We start from the raw sequence: 16,219 nt of genomic DNA, 5'->3' as shown, positions 1-16,219 counted from the left end.
CTCCATAGTGCTAGTGGAAAAGCCCAAGTCAGGCAAGTTAAGAGTGTGCCTCGACCCGAGGAATTTGAACAAGGCCATAAAGCGTGAACATTTTGAGTTACCAACAATTGAAGATATCACAACGCGAATGTCAGGTGCTAAAATCTTTACTAAGCTCGATGCCAACAGTGGTTATTGGCAAATCCCTCTAGATGAGCCTAGCCAACTCTTGACAACCTTTAATACACCTTTCGGCAGGTACTGTTACCTACGCATGCCGTTTGGCATAAAGAGTGCGCAAGAAGTTTTTCAGAAGCGTATAGCACAACATTTCGATGACATTGAAGGTGTCGAAGTGGACATAGACGACATACTTGTGTTCGGAAAGGATAACGCGGAGCACGATGCTCGTCTCGATCGTGTGTTGCGGAGGTGCGAACAGATAAATCTCACCTTGAACAAGGACAAATGCAGGTTCAGCGAAAATGAGGTCACATATATAGGTCACAGACTGTCTGCCGCTGGTGTAAAACCAGATCCAGAAAAACTGAGTGCAATTACTGAGATGCCCCGACCAGTTGACAAAAAAGGAGTAGAGAGACTACTTGGAACTGTCAATTACTTAGCCAAGTTCATACCAAACATGTCAACCATCACACAGCCGATTCGAGAGTTGCTCAGAAAGGATGTCGCATTTCAGTGGAACAAAAGTCAGGATGACGCTTTCAAGCAAATACTAGGCATATTGTCAAAAGAGCCAGTACTAGCATTTTATGACCAAGATTACCAACCACCGTAAGTGCAGATGCATCAAAATACGGATTAGGTGCTGTAATTCTACAGAGGAATAAGCCCATAGCATTTGCCTCTAGAGCAATGACTGACACAGAGTCAAGATATGCACAAATAGAGAAGGAACTTCTTGCAGTTACCTTTGCTTTAGAACGCTTCAACAACTACACCTGTGGATCGCAGGCACTAACTGTAGAAAGTGATCACAAGCCGTTGGAAGCCATACTAAAGAAACCCCTATCTCAAGCGCCACCTAGGTTACAGAGAATGCTTCTACGTCTACAACGCTATGATTTCACTCTAATCTACAGGCCAGGCAAGGAATTAGTAGTAGCGGACACACTTTCTCGTGCATATCTTCCCAACAAGGATGGGAACATGGATGAAGAACTCAATTGTCATGTACACACTGTTTTGAACAGTCTACCTGTCTCTGTCAATAAAATGGATCAAATTCGCACTCGAACAGACGAGGATGAACAACTCAGTCAAGTTAAGGCATTGATAGAGAATGGCTGGCCAGAAAATAAAAATGTTCTAACAAAAAACCTACAAGAGTTTTGGAAACTTAGAAATGAACTAACTATCAACGAAGGCATAGTGCTCAAAGGAGAAAGGATAGTAATTCCGGAAAGTCTCCAAGATGAAATACTGTCAGATCTTCATGTAGGTCACTTTGGTATAGAAAAAACCAAACTCAGAGCCAGAAGTATTGTTTATTGGCATGGCATGAACACTGATATTGCTGACATGATATCAAGGTGTAGTACCTGTATGGATATGAGGAACAACAATCAGAAAGAACCTTTGAAGCCAACACCTGTACCAAGTGGACCGTGGCAAGTTGTGGGAACCGACTTATTCTCATGGAACCAGTCAGACTTCCTGATAGTCACTGATTACTATTCCCGATACTTTGAGGTAGCAAAGTTGGAGAACACTAAAAGTGTAACAGTAATAACACACCTGAAATCTATCTTTGCACGACATGGAATACCGTTTGAAGTGAGGAGCGACAATGGTCCACAATATTCCTCATCCGAATTCAAAACATTTGCGACAAAGTGGAAGTTTAAACACACAACATCAAGTCCCTATTTGCTCAAGCGAACGGCTTTGCAGAGAAATCTGTACAAACCATGAAACGCATCCTTGAGAAAACCAACGCTAACGGGCAAGATCCGTATCTTGCTCTACTCGAGTACAGGAACTCGCCTACGGATACAGAATCACCAGCACAACTACTCATGAGCAGAGAGCTTAGATCTGTGCTACCAGTTACCCAACTTAAACTTCAACCACGTGTAGTGTCTTCAGAACACGTTCAGAAAACCAGACAGAAATCGCAGCAAAAGCAGAAAAAATATTTCGATATTGGAGCCAAACGCCTGTCGGAATTAAATGACGGAGATAAGATTCGTTTTAAACACAGAGGACAATGGACTCCAGGAAACATTTATAATCACTCTGAATACCCGAGGTCCTACACAGTAGTGACACCTGATGGTGAGAAGTTTCGTCGAAATCGTCGAGACATCATTCAGGAGAAACACAGAGGACATTCCTGATTTCATGGAGCAAGAATCAACTACGAAACCTAGTGACACGCCAAAGCATAAGGCGACAGCACTAGCAATGCCCACCGGAAACTCTCCGAGTATGAAGACAAAATACGGCAGAAGTGTGAAACTGCCAGCACGATTCAAAGATTATGAGATGTGAAGTGCACAGGGGCAGAATAATCCCCTTTTTAATGTTAGGTCTCAGGCAGGACAGTCTATCCTGATCCTGGTAGTTATGCTTGATAAAATTCATCAGTAAAGAGTTCAAAATCAAAACTATTTTTGGTCCATTATCTTCTGGTGAATTTGGTCACTCATAATTGCAAAATTATCACATTTTATTTGTTGCTTGTGTTCCACATATAATTCTCAATCAAGAGGGTTGGATATACACTATTACTTAGAAACTGTGACAATATTATAAACAACAAAGAAATATTAAGTTTCAGACATGTATCAACATGCAGTTTAATTTCGAGCTATTTTGTTTCAGTATGGTCAATTAACCACAAAATACAAGTTACATATATATCATATGCTCCCTCCAATGACAATTGAACTTTTAAAGATAAAATACCTATTTTCAAAAGGGGAGTTGTAATGATCTATAGTAGTTGTAATCTCGTAAGAGTTATCTCTCTTAGATCCTCTCCTGTATTGGTTATATGACAGCCTCGTTCTGGGAATAAAAAACAAACATGGAGCTGAGAAGAAACGTGTTGTTTAGTCTATCGCTGAAACGTCTAAGCAAAGCAATATACTCCTATACGATGCTTACGGGGCTTATGTTAGATTTAGAGTATAACTTAGATACAATGTCTACACAATGTACAGATCGTGCATTACGCTTACACGGTAGATGTTCGTCTATGCATTAGGACAGACGAACGGAGGTGATCGGAAGATACGGGTAATTTACACTGATGTAGAGGTATGCAATATAACCACCATCAACTGATAAATTCTGCAGTAAAAACCACTTCACATCCATATCAAGTAAAGTAGGGATTATCAAATGTCTCGACAATAGTACAGCTGTCGTGATGTCATCTGATGTAAAACAAATAAAAATATGAAAGCGGGCACGTGAAAGGGGAGACAGGATGGTAATAGGAAGAATGGTACTATGAAAGCGGCAAGGGAAAAGGTGAAAGGGGGAGACAGGATGGTAGTAGGAAGAATGGTACTATGAAAACGGCAAGGGAAAAGGTGAAAGGGGGAGACAGGATGGTAGTAGGAAGAATGGTACTATGAAAGCGGGCAAGGGAAAAGGTGAAAGGGGGAGACAGGATGGTAGTAGGAAGAATGGTACTATGAAAGCGGGCAATGGAAAAGGTGAAAGGGGGAGACAGGATGGTAATGGGAAGAATGGTACTATGAAAGCCGCAAGGGAAAAGGTGAAAGGGGGAGACAGGATGGTAGTAGGAAGAATGGTACTATGAAAGCGGGCAAGGGAAAAGGTGAAAGGGGGAGACAGGATGGTAGTAGGAAGAATGGTACTGTGAAAGCCGCAAGGGAAAAGGTGAAAGGGGGAGACAGGATGGTAGTAGGAAGAATGGTGCTGTGAAAGCGGCAAGGGAAAAGGTGAAAGGGGGAGACAGGATGGTAGTAGGAAGAATGGTACTATGAAAACGGCAAGGGAAAAGGTGAAAGGGGGAGACGGGATGGAAGTAGGAAGAATGGTGCTGTGAAAGCGGCAAGGGAAAAGGTGAAAGGGGGAGACAGGATGGTAGTAGAAAGAATGGTGCTGGAATCCTTCAACGTCATCTTCAGTTTTATCTATCAATAAATACATATCAATAAAACATGCGTTAGAAAATATATACCATTTTATTTCAGGCTTTGCTTACGTGCGATGATAAGTTCTAAAACGGGAAAAGAGAGCATTGTCGTCACTCTTAAGTTTTTTATACCTCAAGAATTCAGTTGCTATTTCAATGCTTTGGCACATTCGAATTTAGCAGAAATCGTGAATACGAAATATCAGTAAAAAAAATTGCGATTCCAAAATATAGATGAAAAATCGTGGACGTAAAATTTCAGTGTAGACGTCTTGGACTCAAAATATCGCGTACGTGAAATCTCAGTATAAAAAAAAGATTCCAAAAAAATCACGGATGCTTAGATTCGGTATAAGAAGTCGCGGACGTGATAATCACGGTATAAAGAATTTGGAAAGACATATTGGTGTAAAAGTGGATAAAAGGTGGATTCGAAAGCATCGCTCATGTCATCAAGGGATGCTGTTATTTGGATAGGGGAAAGAATTGTGCCACAAGTCTTTTTATTATGTGAGACATAAGATCAGTAGATCAGTTTTTCTTCGACTCTCGATGACAGAATATATAACATATATATGATAAATACAGTTTTTAATCCTTATGTTTAAAACACGCATGCTTTTTCATGTGTCAATTATTACGTAAATCAATAATCAATTTCTACCCCAAGGGGGGATAACCAGTATCAATAATCACGACAAACAGAATATCGAAGGCCAAAACATGCGACAATAATATATGTACATGACATCAATTGTTTAAGGCATGTGTGTGTTGATGTTACACACCCTTAGTATACACATAGATATTTTATCTATATCTATTGTGTTCGTAAAAAGAGTATCGTCAAACGAAAATACATATTTTCTATAAAATCATTGGAAAACCCAACCCTTCGTTACAATTCCGTGTAATCCATGCATTGTACAGCTACAATCCGCATGTTTTCAAACAGAAGTTAGTTTTGGCGGGAAAATTAACCAAAAAAAAAATATTTTAAAAAGTCTGATACATTGTGACGTTCTATACACCTGTCGGTTTGTATTCAGAATTGTAGGGAGTGGGGAGGTGGTGCGGAGACAGAATTGTGGTGAGGTGGTGCGGAGACAGAATTATAGGGAGTGGGGAGGTGGTGCGGAGACAGAATTGTGGTGAGGTGGTGCGGAGACAGAATTATAGGGAGTGGGGAGGTGGTGCGGAGACAGAATTGTAGGGAGTGTCGAGGTGGTGCGGAGACAGAATTGTAGGGAGTGGGGAGGTGGTGCGGAGACAGAATTGTGGTGAGGTAGTGCGGGGACAGAATTGTAGGGAGTGTTGAGGTGGTGCGGAGACAGAATTGTGGTGAGGTAGTGCGAAGACAGAATTGTAGGGTTGGGGGGGGGGGGGGGAATTGTGGTGAGGTGGTGCGGAGACAGAATTGTAGGGAGTGAGGAGGTGGTGCGGAGACAGAATTGTGGTGAGGTAGTGCGGAGACAGAATTGTAGGGTTGGGGGGGGGGGGAGAGAGAATTGTGGTGAGGTGGTACGGAGAAAGAATTTTGGTGAGGTTGTGTGGAGACGGAATTGTAGGGAGGTGGTGCGGAGATAGAATTGTAGGGAGTGGGTAGGTGGTGCGGAGACAGAATTGTAGGGAGTGGGGGTGGTGCGAAGACAGAATTGTAGGGAGTGGGGAGTTGGTGCGGAAACGTGATATTTGATGTTGTTTCAAAAGAAAGAGAGAGAGAGGATGGGTGTCCAGGAACGTGTGATATTGAATACCAGAAAAGGGTGTGATAACAAGTTTCCTCTAGTAATCTAAAATCTACAGGGTAACTGCATATTGATATGCAAAAAGAAAAATAAACATTTTATTTATTCCACAATTTTGAATGCAAAATTTATTGATGTTCAATGATACCATATTCTTTCTAAAATTGAATGTGAAACAGAAATTATAGAACATATTATTTAGACTTCTGATTAAGATACATATAAATAAAATGTGGCAATGCTGAGATCATTGAACAATCACAACCAATAGTTTTATATTGGCCATCGTGCTTGACTGTAGAGTTAGCAAGTGACACGATTAAAATAACCTCCATTTAAAAAGAGTCTATAAATTACTGTAGTAATACAGTGTCTGTACGGAGTTTTAAATTTTACTATTATCGTATTAAAGTCGATTGGGTTTGGTTTTTTTTTTTATACATATATTTTGAGTAACGACACGTAGACAAGGGCGAGCAGAACATAACCATTCATCCCATTTTAGGTGAAGTAGGTTGGTCTCAGTTCTCGGGAAATATTTTAAAGTTATAAACCCTCGGTTGTTCCGGTTTTGCCGACTCTATTATCTTCTCTTCGGGTGGAAATACCATATCTCACCCCCAATGGGTTGAAACACTGTATTCATCTAAAAACAGAGAAAATTGGCATGAAACAAGTTCATATACCGAAAGGCAATCACCCGATATAGAATTCCTAGCTGAATTCTACATACTGCACCAGACAAGCAGTCACTCATATGTTTTCCTATGAAAATAAAACTATTTACTTGTATGTGTAGTCACTGGCCCCGATAACTACAAATGTTTGACATTTTATGGACTTGGCATATCAATATATAGTTGTAGTCGGAAATTATCTCCCTTGAAATTGGAGCTCTTCCTGTCGATATTGCAAGTTATCGACCTCGATTTTTCGGAGAAATTGTTTTTATTTTCAAGGCCACTTCTCAGAATCTCTATTACAAACTGGATGTTTTTCTTTGAATATTTGGTCATTGTTTAATTACGTAATCTTCTTGCAATATAACGAAAATCGTCCGTACTGACAGCAATGTAAGGTACTAGGGTACCCAACTTATCAATAGGAAATACCACACCGTCCTGCTTATTCTATAAAAAACATGTTGATCTTCGGAACCAATCGTCTATTACAAATAGGATAACGTCATTGAGACCTTGACGCCCTTGACCAATGAAAAATCGGATATAAAAAGACAGGATTTCCGCCGTTTTTAAAGGATTTCCCGGCTATTTTTCGAAACGGTGTTGACGCAATTTTCTACCTGAGTATTCTGCACTGCGCCTGAAATTTATACTTCTCAGCTTAAGTACAAAGACGTGATAAAAGACCATTAAACCATTAATTTTTGCAATCAAAATTTATTTGAAAAAATAACGTGCTGCTTTGCACTGATAACAAAAACAATAATAATAATAAATGAAAAATAGGAATAAAATATAACAGAAAAAGGTGATTACATGTTTAAAGCAATTATAAAATTACATACATGTATAAACCAAGATCCAAGTGAGATAAACAAATCTATGCATGCATTTGCATGTTAAACTTCAACAAAAACTTCATTTCAGTACATGTATTTAATGCAGTCATATATTTCACTTTCATATTAATTGAATGCCTTTTTTTTATATCTGCAGGTATATCATTTTTACATCAACAAATAACTGGCAGTTACACAACCTCAATACAATATAGATTGGATTTTACTTGAGAAAGCATGCTGCATTTTTAATAGATACACACAGAAAACTACTTGGCACATGACTTTGAGTTATGGTCTGCACCATGACAGTTTGAACATTTCCTACTTTCTTTTGTTCTTTTCCCTTTTCCCTCGAGAAATAAGAGCCGATTTTGTTTCTCTAATACTTGCTTCAATGCAGGTAATCCTCTATGACATGATCCCCTAAAAAACTGCTTTGTTATATTATCATTGAGTTTTTCTAGTCCTTGTTGGCTAAATCTTACCATGGTTCCATGAGTTCTAATGATCTCTCCCACATGATATCTCAACAAGTGTATGTATGGGGTAATATCTCTTGTTTGATACACCTGTATATAAAGAGCACACCAGCTTTTTGCCTTCGCTTCAATCTCATCAGGGTCTGGATTTTCAGATTTTATTAACTCATTTATGTCTTTAAAGCCATCCCATAATTCCTGAATCTCTGCTGCTCTGTCCTTATCCTCAAACAAATCTGATGCATGAAAATGGTCAAACAAAACACGCTTCTCTGGACCTGTAAGGTCTCTGTAGTCCAATTTCTTTGTTTCTTGATTTACACCTATCTCAAAATGTATTCCAAGTTGCTGTAGCACATTTTCTAATTTCAAAACATGCTTCAGTTTGTCTTTCTTCTCGTACACACTTGTAAATGTGGAGTTCTCATTTATGTTATCTAAGCATCTTAAGTCAGAAAGGAGAAGATTGAACAATTTGTCAGATATTCTCAAATACATATGCAAATGGTCTATAACAACACGATTTGGAGTAATGCTTGGAAAAAGTGGCTTATTCTTCACAGAAAAAAAACCCTTGTTGACCTTCTTTCTCTTTAGTGATGAAGATTGTACCAATTCCTCACACTTATACTCAAGTCTAGCTCCTTTGGATGGATCAACCATAGACCAATTTCTACTGAGGTCTAGTTTTTCAGCCTTGTTACATGTGCAGTAAATGCAAAAATGCTGACAAGCTACTAAAGATATTCCAGTAGCAAGCAGAAGAAATTTATAATCCCCGCCTAAAACTATTTCAATATCAAAACTTCTATGTTGTACTTTTAGACTATTGCCATCTAGTTCCTCAACTTCCTTAACCAAATCTGATAAACCCAATACTAGATCACTCCTTTCTTCATTTACAATAGTAAAAGTAACATTAACAACATGAATCCTTTTCCCTATATTTGTACCATCCCCTGATATTTTAATTTTTACCTCACCTGCAGGGGCAAAGTTCTTGTCAGTTTTAATCTTATGTGAAAGTACGTCATGTAAATGTTTTTTCAAACTCTGCTGAACACCAAGTCCATCTGGAGTTTGGATGATATCAAATTTTGAATTTAAATCTGAAAGAACTTTATTAACAGCGTTAATTCTTGGGAGGGTTTTAAATGCCATACTCAACTCATGATATGCATCTTTACTGATGTTAAATGTATCTAAAATGTAAATCAGAGCATTCAAATCATCTAAAGTTTCACTTGCCTCCAGTGACTGGTTTTCCTTATTTTCACCAGTTTCATACAATCTAAGCACCTCCTCTTTTCCATTCCTGACCACTGTGACAGATACAGGCACAGCATCTGAATCTTTTAAAAATGACAGTGCTTTTTTACAATGTTCTTCATTTTTTTTCCTAATTTTGGACTGCCAACTAGGTGTGCAATCAGCAAATGCTTTCCGCTTTATAGGTTTCACTTCAGGAGTACCAATTACTGCACTTAAATTACATAACTTTTCCCTCAACTCTTTGTTTTCTTTTTCTTTATCCCTTAGATCTTTTTCAGTATCAGCCTTTATTTTATCAACTAAAAACTGAGTTTCTTCTCTATCAACTTTGACGTCCCAACTATATTTGGAATGTTTTAATTGTTCTTTAAACTTTCTAAATTGTGACCCACCCTTCACTTTTGCTTGTAAACCATTTTGTTTAAGCCTAAAAAGTTCAGCACGTAAACATTTCAAACTATGTTCATCTGGGAGAAATTTCAATGTACAGATGCTTTCAATAGCTGTTGATATTTCTTTAACAGTTGGTATATTTAATGGTTTATTCCAATAGTTTTTCAATAGTATATTAAAAAGTTCTTCTCTAGAAATGATGATCATTTTTTAAATGTTAACTTTGGCATTACAAGAGAGGGTCATCCATCAAATTTGGTAACATTCTGTAGTTGCCAGTGCACTTCACAAAACTGACTATGACTTGTTTGCCCCTTGGCCGAAATGATTCTTCAATCCTGAGCTGACCACCAGTCTTTTGGACAACAAATTCTTTGGATTCTCTTAGAGATTTATGATAAATCTTAACTGTTGCTGTTTTAATATAAACACAATCTCCTTCCTTATTAAGTATCCTAAAATCCCAATGTTTCCCAAAAATAGAGTTCAAGTCGAAGCGTGACCTTAAGCTGTACACAGTTTTTGTTTCTGTTTTTTTAAACATGTGTAGCTTTTCTTGAAGACAAGAAAAATCCCTTTCATCCATAGGAGTTTTTAGCCTTACAATGCTGTCCAGTCTTGAACCTGTTGTCAGACTGTCCTTGATCATTGAACCCACATTCACAATTGACTGTGTCCCCTCACATTCATTAGTCTCAAGTTCTGCCTCTTTGATGATAGTGTCATACTTTGCACTCCATCCTATCAATAAAGATTTTACATCATAAATAAACTATGACAAATTTCAATGATGCATTTTATCAAATACACCTGTTGATCTAGTGTGCAAAAACCATTTACCGGTACATTGAATTATTAGCTTGAAGTGACTTCAAACAATTTCTTCCCCCCCCCCCCTTCCTTCCTCTCCCCAATATCCGTTCAATTTCTGGCAGGGAGTTAAATGAGAAGGTACATTTGTAACATTTTGTTCGAAAAATGTTTTGTATTTCATTTCATTACATGTAATATGATCCCATAGTGTTATTTTGTCAAGGGAGGTATTACTCCAGGTAGTTTTTAAAATTAATGTTTTCAAACAAAAATGTATTACTATGATTGATCCATTGATACCTGATAATTTTTTTAAGATGAAGAAGAAGAAGAAAAAGCAGACGAAACTATCATAAGAGTAACAGAGATTATTAATTTTCTTAATGCGTCACTAGGAGTCGAACTCATGACCTCTCACCAGGGACGTATATAACAGAGTATACGTATTATATGTCCCTGCTCTCGCTAACTAGTGTTACACTTTACTGAATGAGATAACAAGATCTCCCTAGCTGAGTTGGTAGGAAACAGCTAGTATTTACAAGGCTGACATAAGATTTTCTTTAGAGGAATTGAAAGATTACATTTGATTATACAGATTTTTCTATATACAATGATATAATATTAATCATGTATCGAAAGTGTTAATGATCACATATTTATGCATATATATAAGGAGACTTGAGTTTAAAAAAATCCTGAAGATTCTTAATTAATGGTATAACATTGGTAATTTGTTTTTAAGTTATAGAACATAACTGTTACTGTTCAACAGCCTGTGTTAAATGTTACACACCTAATGATGAAAGTTTATGCATGCATATATTATATGTATACAGTTAAAAATAAATAATAAAAAAGTCAACAAAATGCTGAAAGCAATAATTATCAATAGTATTTACTACATTATACATACAACATACCTGTAAAATGAACTTTGACATAACCATCTTCTGGACTGGACAGGATTTCCACCGGATACAATCCTGCTTTCCACTCTTTTGATTTCAAACTGCTCTTTCTTGCCTTTGGCAATTCAACAAAGTTCAAATCTCTGCAAAAAATATTGATTTTACAATATACAAATGAAATTTTACATTTACGCTTTAGATGTACTTGGAACCTTTGGGTGGAAGAGTGTGAATGCATTAGAAAACTATTTTTAGCTTGAGATGTATAAGCATATATACATGTACAGTATACAGTAAATACCTTACTATTTTCAATCTACATGTACATTTGGCCTATATTTCATGCTACAGTACTAGTACAGTACAGTACTAGTTCAGAACCCCCCCCCTCCCATTAGTTTCACACACACAAAATGCTTTCTATTTTGCACATAAACACCTAAATCACAATACTTATTGAATAACCCATATGTTATATCACAGCACATGCATTGAAATGGACTTAATTTGATTTAACCCAAATACATTTTTTCCCGAACGAAGGAGTTCCCGCGGCTCAACTTGCACTAAGATAGTTGGTATATTTTACCGGTAACACCGGTGCAATGCAGCACTGTCTGCCTTTCGATTGTCTATTGGTACATTATGTCATTCCATTCAATCACAACCATTATTAAATACTCGTTTTTACACTTATTAGACTACTTACGAGTAAGAACTCACCGAGATCCCGTCTTTACCTTTGATTTCGGGCTTCCTTTTTGAACAGCAAGTCAAAACCGACGCCATTTTTCTTTTCTACGAGTTGAATAATTCAGGGGAGTTAACTCTGTATGTCACTACAAAATAATCTTGATATGTACTGCAAAATACCCAGAAGATCACAAGATATGTTATAGCAAATAAAAAAACGCTGTACACACATACATCTTAAACAAATGACATGGAGAATGAACCGTATACATAGAAAACGAGTTCTAAACAGTATTCAAACGTCTCAAAAGGACGGTGTTTTGGAGGATAAATATAATTACACATACGTGTACGTTTTACAACATATTTTGAAATATAATACAGAACGAATTTGCAAATGTAATATAAATAAATATAAGAAATAAGGATATATCAACAAGACAGCAATAAAAAGATATGAACATGTAGTTTGACATTTGCCGTCAAGCCCATGCTTCATTGTTTACAACGTTGCCACAATCACATGTCTAAAAGCACCTTCATTTTAAAAGAGTTCTAATGGCGATAACTTCCATTTAATAATCTAATAAATACAATATTAAGAAACAAGATACTAAGCTAAGTCTTTTAGAATGAAGGGATGTAAAACATAACACTCACGTATCAATAAAAAAAAACAATCTTCCCCTAAAGAGCTGTCATACAGCCGTCGACCTTGAGAATCAGTCTCATTGTATTTCATTTTATTCTGGAAGAGAGCTGTCACGGATGTTATGCATGGTTATCGTGTGCATGCTTTAATTTGTCTATACATTCAGTGCCTTTGCTATGTATTCAGCGATTATATCATGGGATACTTCCTTGTTTTTAAACACCACGATTGGCTATTCATACTTAAAACAGTATGCATGGGTTCACTTTTATTTCATGCCTCGGAATCCTGAAAACGTCCATGCCCCGCTGAAACACACGCTAGTTTCTGTAAATGTGATAAATAAACGGGAAGGAGTTAAGAATAAACCACTGCAAATCCATTCTAGCAATTAACGTTAATGAATATATTGATTAATATAATATTTCATCAATCGGGAGTGAGATAGAAGGAAGATGATGTAATTGGCAATCACGACTGACGCAACTCTTAATGTAATAACGGCGATAATGTAATAATTGTTACATTAAGCGTTGCGACCGTTACGCTTAATGTAATAAACTTGTCCTTATTACATTAAGAGTTGCAATTGTTACACTGAGATTAATACAAAATAAAGTATTACACTAAGCGTTGTGGTCGTATTTAAATTACACTGCGTGTCGATTACAAGACAATATTGCAATAATATACTATAATGGTGTATGTTCCCGTCTTTGATATGACACGGCTGACGGGGATCATCATAATGTGTATGCATACAAAAAGTGAGGTAACTGGCATTTTAGCCACATTAAACGCAACACTTGCCCCGCTTAATGTAATACAAATAACTTTATTACATTAAGCGTAGCCGTTGCAACGCTTATTGTAATACGTATTACATTAAACGCCGTTATTACCTTAAGAGTTGCATCACACGACGTTTGCCGAGTGTTTGCAACACTCGATTTTTCCCGAAGGTTCAGATCATATACTCACCAACAAGGGGGTAATTTTTTTCTCATCCTGGCGGCCTTCCTGACGGAGGTATCTTTTATTGTCTCGGTGATTCACATTGTTTGCTTGACGTCATAGTTATAAAACTGTTTGAACCTAAGGCGAGACTAGGAAATTTCACACCGGCAGAGAGCATGAATATATACTTATTTTCTTACCATGAACAGGTACATCTACGAACGTCGGTTAGTTCTACATGAAAAATAAAAATGTTCTCGTTATTACGAGTTAAGTTATCTCGTTATTACGACTTATGTTATCTCGTTAATACGACTTAAGCTATCCCATTATTACGAGTTAGCTTGCTATCGCTTTCCCGTTACATGAACCATTTACTTTTTATCCGTGATGCTTTCGCGTGTTTCGAGTCTTTATATAATCAATTTATTGCAAAATGGTGAAATGGAGAAAATTGTTGGTTATAAAAACTATGTTTTGATACTGACTTTCAACAATAAGGAAATCCTGGCTAACTCCCAGTATAAATATTAACCTGGTTCGTGGTATCTCCCAGTATAAATATTAATCTGGTTCGTGGTATCTCCCAGTATAAATATCAACATGGTTCGTGGTATCTCCCAGTATTAATATCAACCTGGTTCGTGGTATCTGCCAGTATAAATATTAACCTGGTTCATGGTATCTCCCAGTATAAATATCAACATGGTTCGTGGTATCTCCCAGTATAAATATTAACCTGGTTCGTGGTATCTCCCAGTATAAATATTAACCTGGTTCGTGGTATCTCTCAGTAAAAATATTAACCTGGTTCGTGGTATCTCCCAGTATAAATATTAACCGGATTCGTGGTATCTCCCAATATAAATATTAACCTGGTTCGTGGTATCTCTCAGTAAAAATATTAACATGGTTCGTGGTATCTCCCAGTATAAATATTAACCTGGTTCGTGATATCTCTCAGTATAAATATTAACCTGGTTCGTGGTACCTCCCAGTATAAATATTAACCTGGTTCGTGGTATCTCCCAGTATAAATATCAACCTGGTTCGTGGTATCTCCCAGTATAAATATTAACCTGGTTCGTGGTATCTCCCAGTATAAATATCAACCTGGTTCGTGGTATCTCCCAGTATAAATATCAACCTGGTTCGTGGTATCTCCCAGTATAAATATCAACCTGGTTCGTGGTATCTCCCAGTATAAATATCAACCTGGTTCGTGGTAACTCCCAGTATAAATATTAACCTGGTTCGTGGTATCTCCCAGTATAAATATTAACCTGGTTCGTGGTATCTCCCAGTATAAATATTAACCGGATTCGTGGTAACTCCCAGTATATCAATCTGGTTCGTGATATCTAAATAAACTCTATCCGTGGTATGTCCGAGTTGTAACTTGGTGTCCGTGTTACTACCCAACAAATGAACCAATGTACGCTTTATAAGGTTTCCTAGGGTATGTATTTTCAAAACAGTTATTGTCTTATTGAAAATCACAACATTCTTCAGAGATAAAATATCCACGTTTCAAGTAATTTTCAAAATGTGATAAAAATAACTTTATTTGCATATGTTGAGGTCGTAACGGTGTCCAATTATAGTTTACTATAAAATTGCTCTCAATGTGTTGAGGTCACTATTTTGATTGAGAGTAATATTTATATACAAGAACAAACACATCAAGTCATCTGAACATGTACACAAGTTCTTAATGTTAAAAAAAGCTTCTAAAGACACCATGTTATGAACACAACAAATTCTGGGAAATTATTTTTACTCCTATTTTCTTGAAAACCTCTTGTGAAACTATCTTCTGAATATCATGACACAAAAGGACAAAGGTTATTTCTTTTAAACATGTTAGCATTCATTTTGAAATATGTGTTTGAAAATTTTGTTTTTGTGTCATAATTTCATAACCAAGACTGAATTGTCCCTCATATAAATTAATCTTAGACTATTACAAGGTAAATTTATTTTGTATGTATTTATTTGTTACGGAAAGGAAGCAAGTAAGTTGGTAATAACATTTGTCCAATCAATTTGTCTTGTGTGCAATAAAATTGATTTTAACTAACTGCAATGTCATCCCATCAAGATATTTCTTTTCTGATGAAATTAACGTTTTTACCGTGATGTCACTTTAAAAAAGTTCTTGTCTTTTCTGCAAAATGACTATATTTGCCAATATAAAGGACATAATTCTGCTAAAAAGATTGAAAATATCTCTAAAGCCAACTCGTTTGAGCTATTCTGGGATGGAATATTTGCAAGAAGATTCATTAAAATCAGTCTATACATAAAGGTAAGAGGGCGCTTACAAGAATATTTTAAAGTACTGACAGACAGACAGTGCAATGTATGTATACCATATTACAACCATTGCCGATGAGCATTTAAAAACTAAATTATATCTCATTCACATTCTTGAAAACAGCATTATGTCATACCAATGTAAACTCTAAATTAGAAGTATCCTCACTCTTTAGTGATGTCACATTGGATATCATGTATATGATGTCACTATGGAAAACCCTCAGCCACTCCAAGCCGGGCTAGGTTATGTAATGATAACAATTTTCAATGGGTATTGTTGAACAGATGACAGATTATGTGATACATCTATCTATGCTTTCTACATGAGTAATGACAAGCTTTA

At 36.7% G+C, this 16,219-nt stretch overlaps 2 protein-coding genes across 2 annotated transcripts; one reads left to right on the top strand and one right to left on the bottom strand.

Annotated features, from left to right (window-relative positions):
• The first annotated feature begins 855 nt into the window (after positions 1-855).
• Positions 856-1,914, top strand: LOC132560427 (uncharacterized protein K02A2.6-like). The gene has a single exon (XM_060225092.1). It carries the CDS (start codon positions 856-858, stop codon positions 1,912-1,914), a length of 1,059 nt encoding a protein of 352 aa, XP_060081075.1.
• Positions 1,915-9,264: 7,350 nt separating this feature from the next.
• LOC132560426 (uncharacterized) lies at positions 9,265-12,044 on the bottom strand. Its single transcript, XM_060225091.1, has 3 exons — positions 11,965-12,044; positions 11,268-11,467; positions 9,265-10,272 (listed from the first exon to the last, which is right to left on the bottom strand). The coding sequence occupies exons 1-3, from the start codon at positions 12,042-12,044 to the stop codon at positions 9,761-9,763; spliced, it is 792 nt and encodes a 263-aa protein (XP_060081074.1). The 3' UTR covers positions 9,265-9,760.
• Between the last annotated feature and the right edge of the window lie 4,175 nt (positions 12,045-16,219).

Source organism: Ylistrum balloti, unplaced genomic scaffold (genome assembly GCF_031769215.1).
Source record: "Ylistrum balloti isolate Yb309-2 unplaced genomic scaffold, AGI_CSIRO_Ybal_v1 Utg371060, whole genome shotgun sequence".
Taxonomy (NCBI): Eukaryota; Metazoa; Mollusca; class Bivalvia; order Pectinida; family Pectinidae; genus Ylistrum; species Ylistrum balloti.
This window is presented reverse-complemented; position numbering and strand designations above follow the sequence as displayed.

Bases quoted from the DNA above. Each gene is read 5' to 3' on its own strand.
- LOC132560426 (XM_060225091.1), bottom strand. From the start codon at position 12,044: ATGGCGTCGGTTTTGACTTGCTGTTCAAAAAGGAAGCCCGAAATCAAA. The intron at 11,468-11,964 runs GTAAGTAGTCTA...TTCCACCCAAAG, and splicing joins ATCTCGGTGAGTTCTTACTC to GTTCCAAGTACATCTAAAGC. The intron at 10,273-11,267 runs GTATGTTGTATG...CTTTATTGATAG, and splicing joins TGTCAAAGTTCATTTTACAG to GATGGAGTGCAAAGTATGAC.
- LOC132560427 (XM_060225092.1), top strand. From the start codon at position 856: ATGACTGACACAGAGTCAAGATATGCACAAATAGAGAAGGAACTTCTT.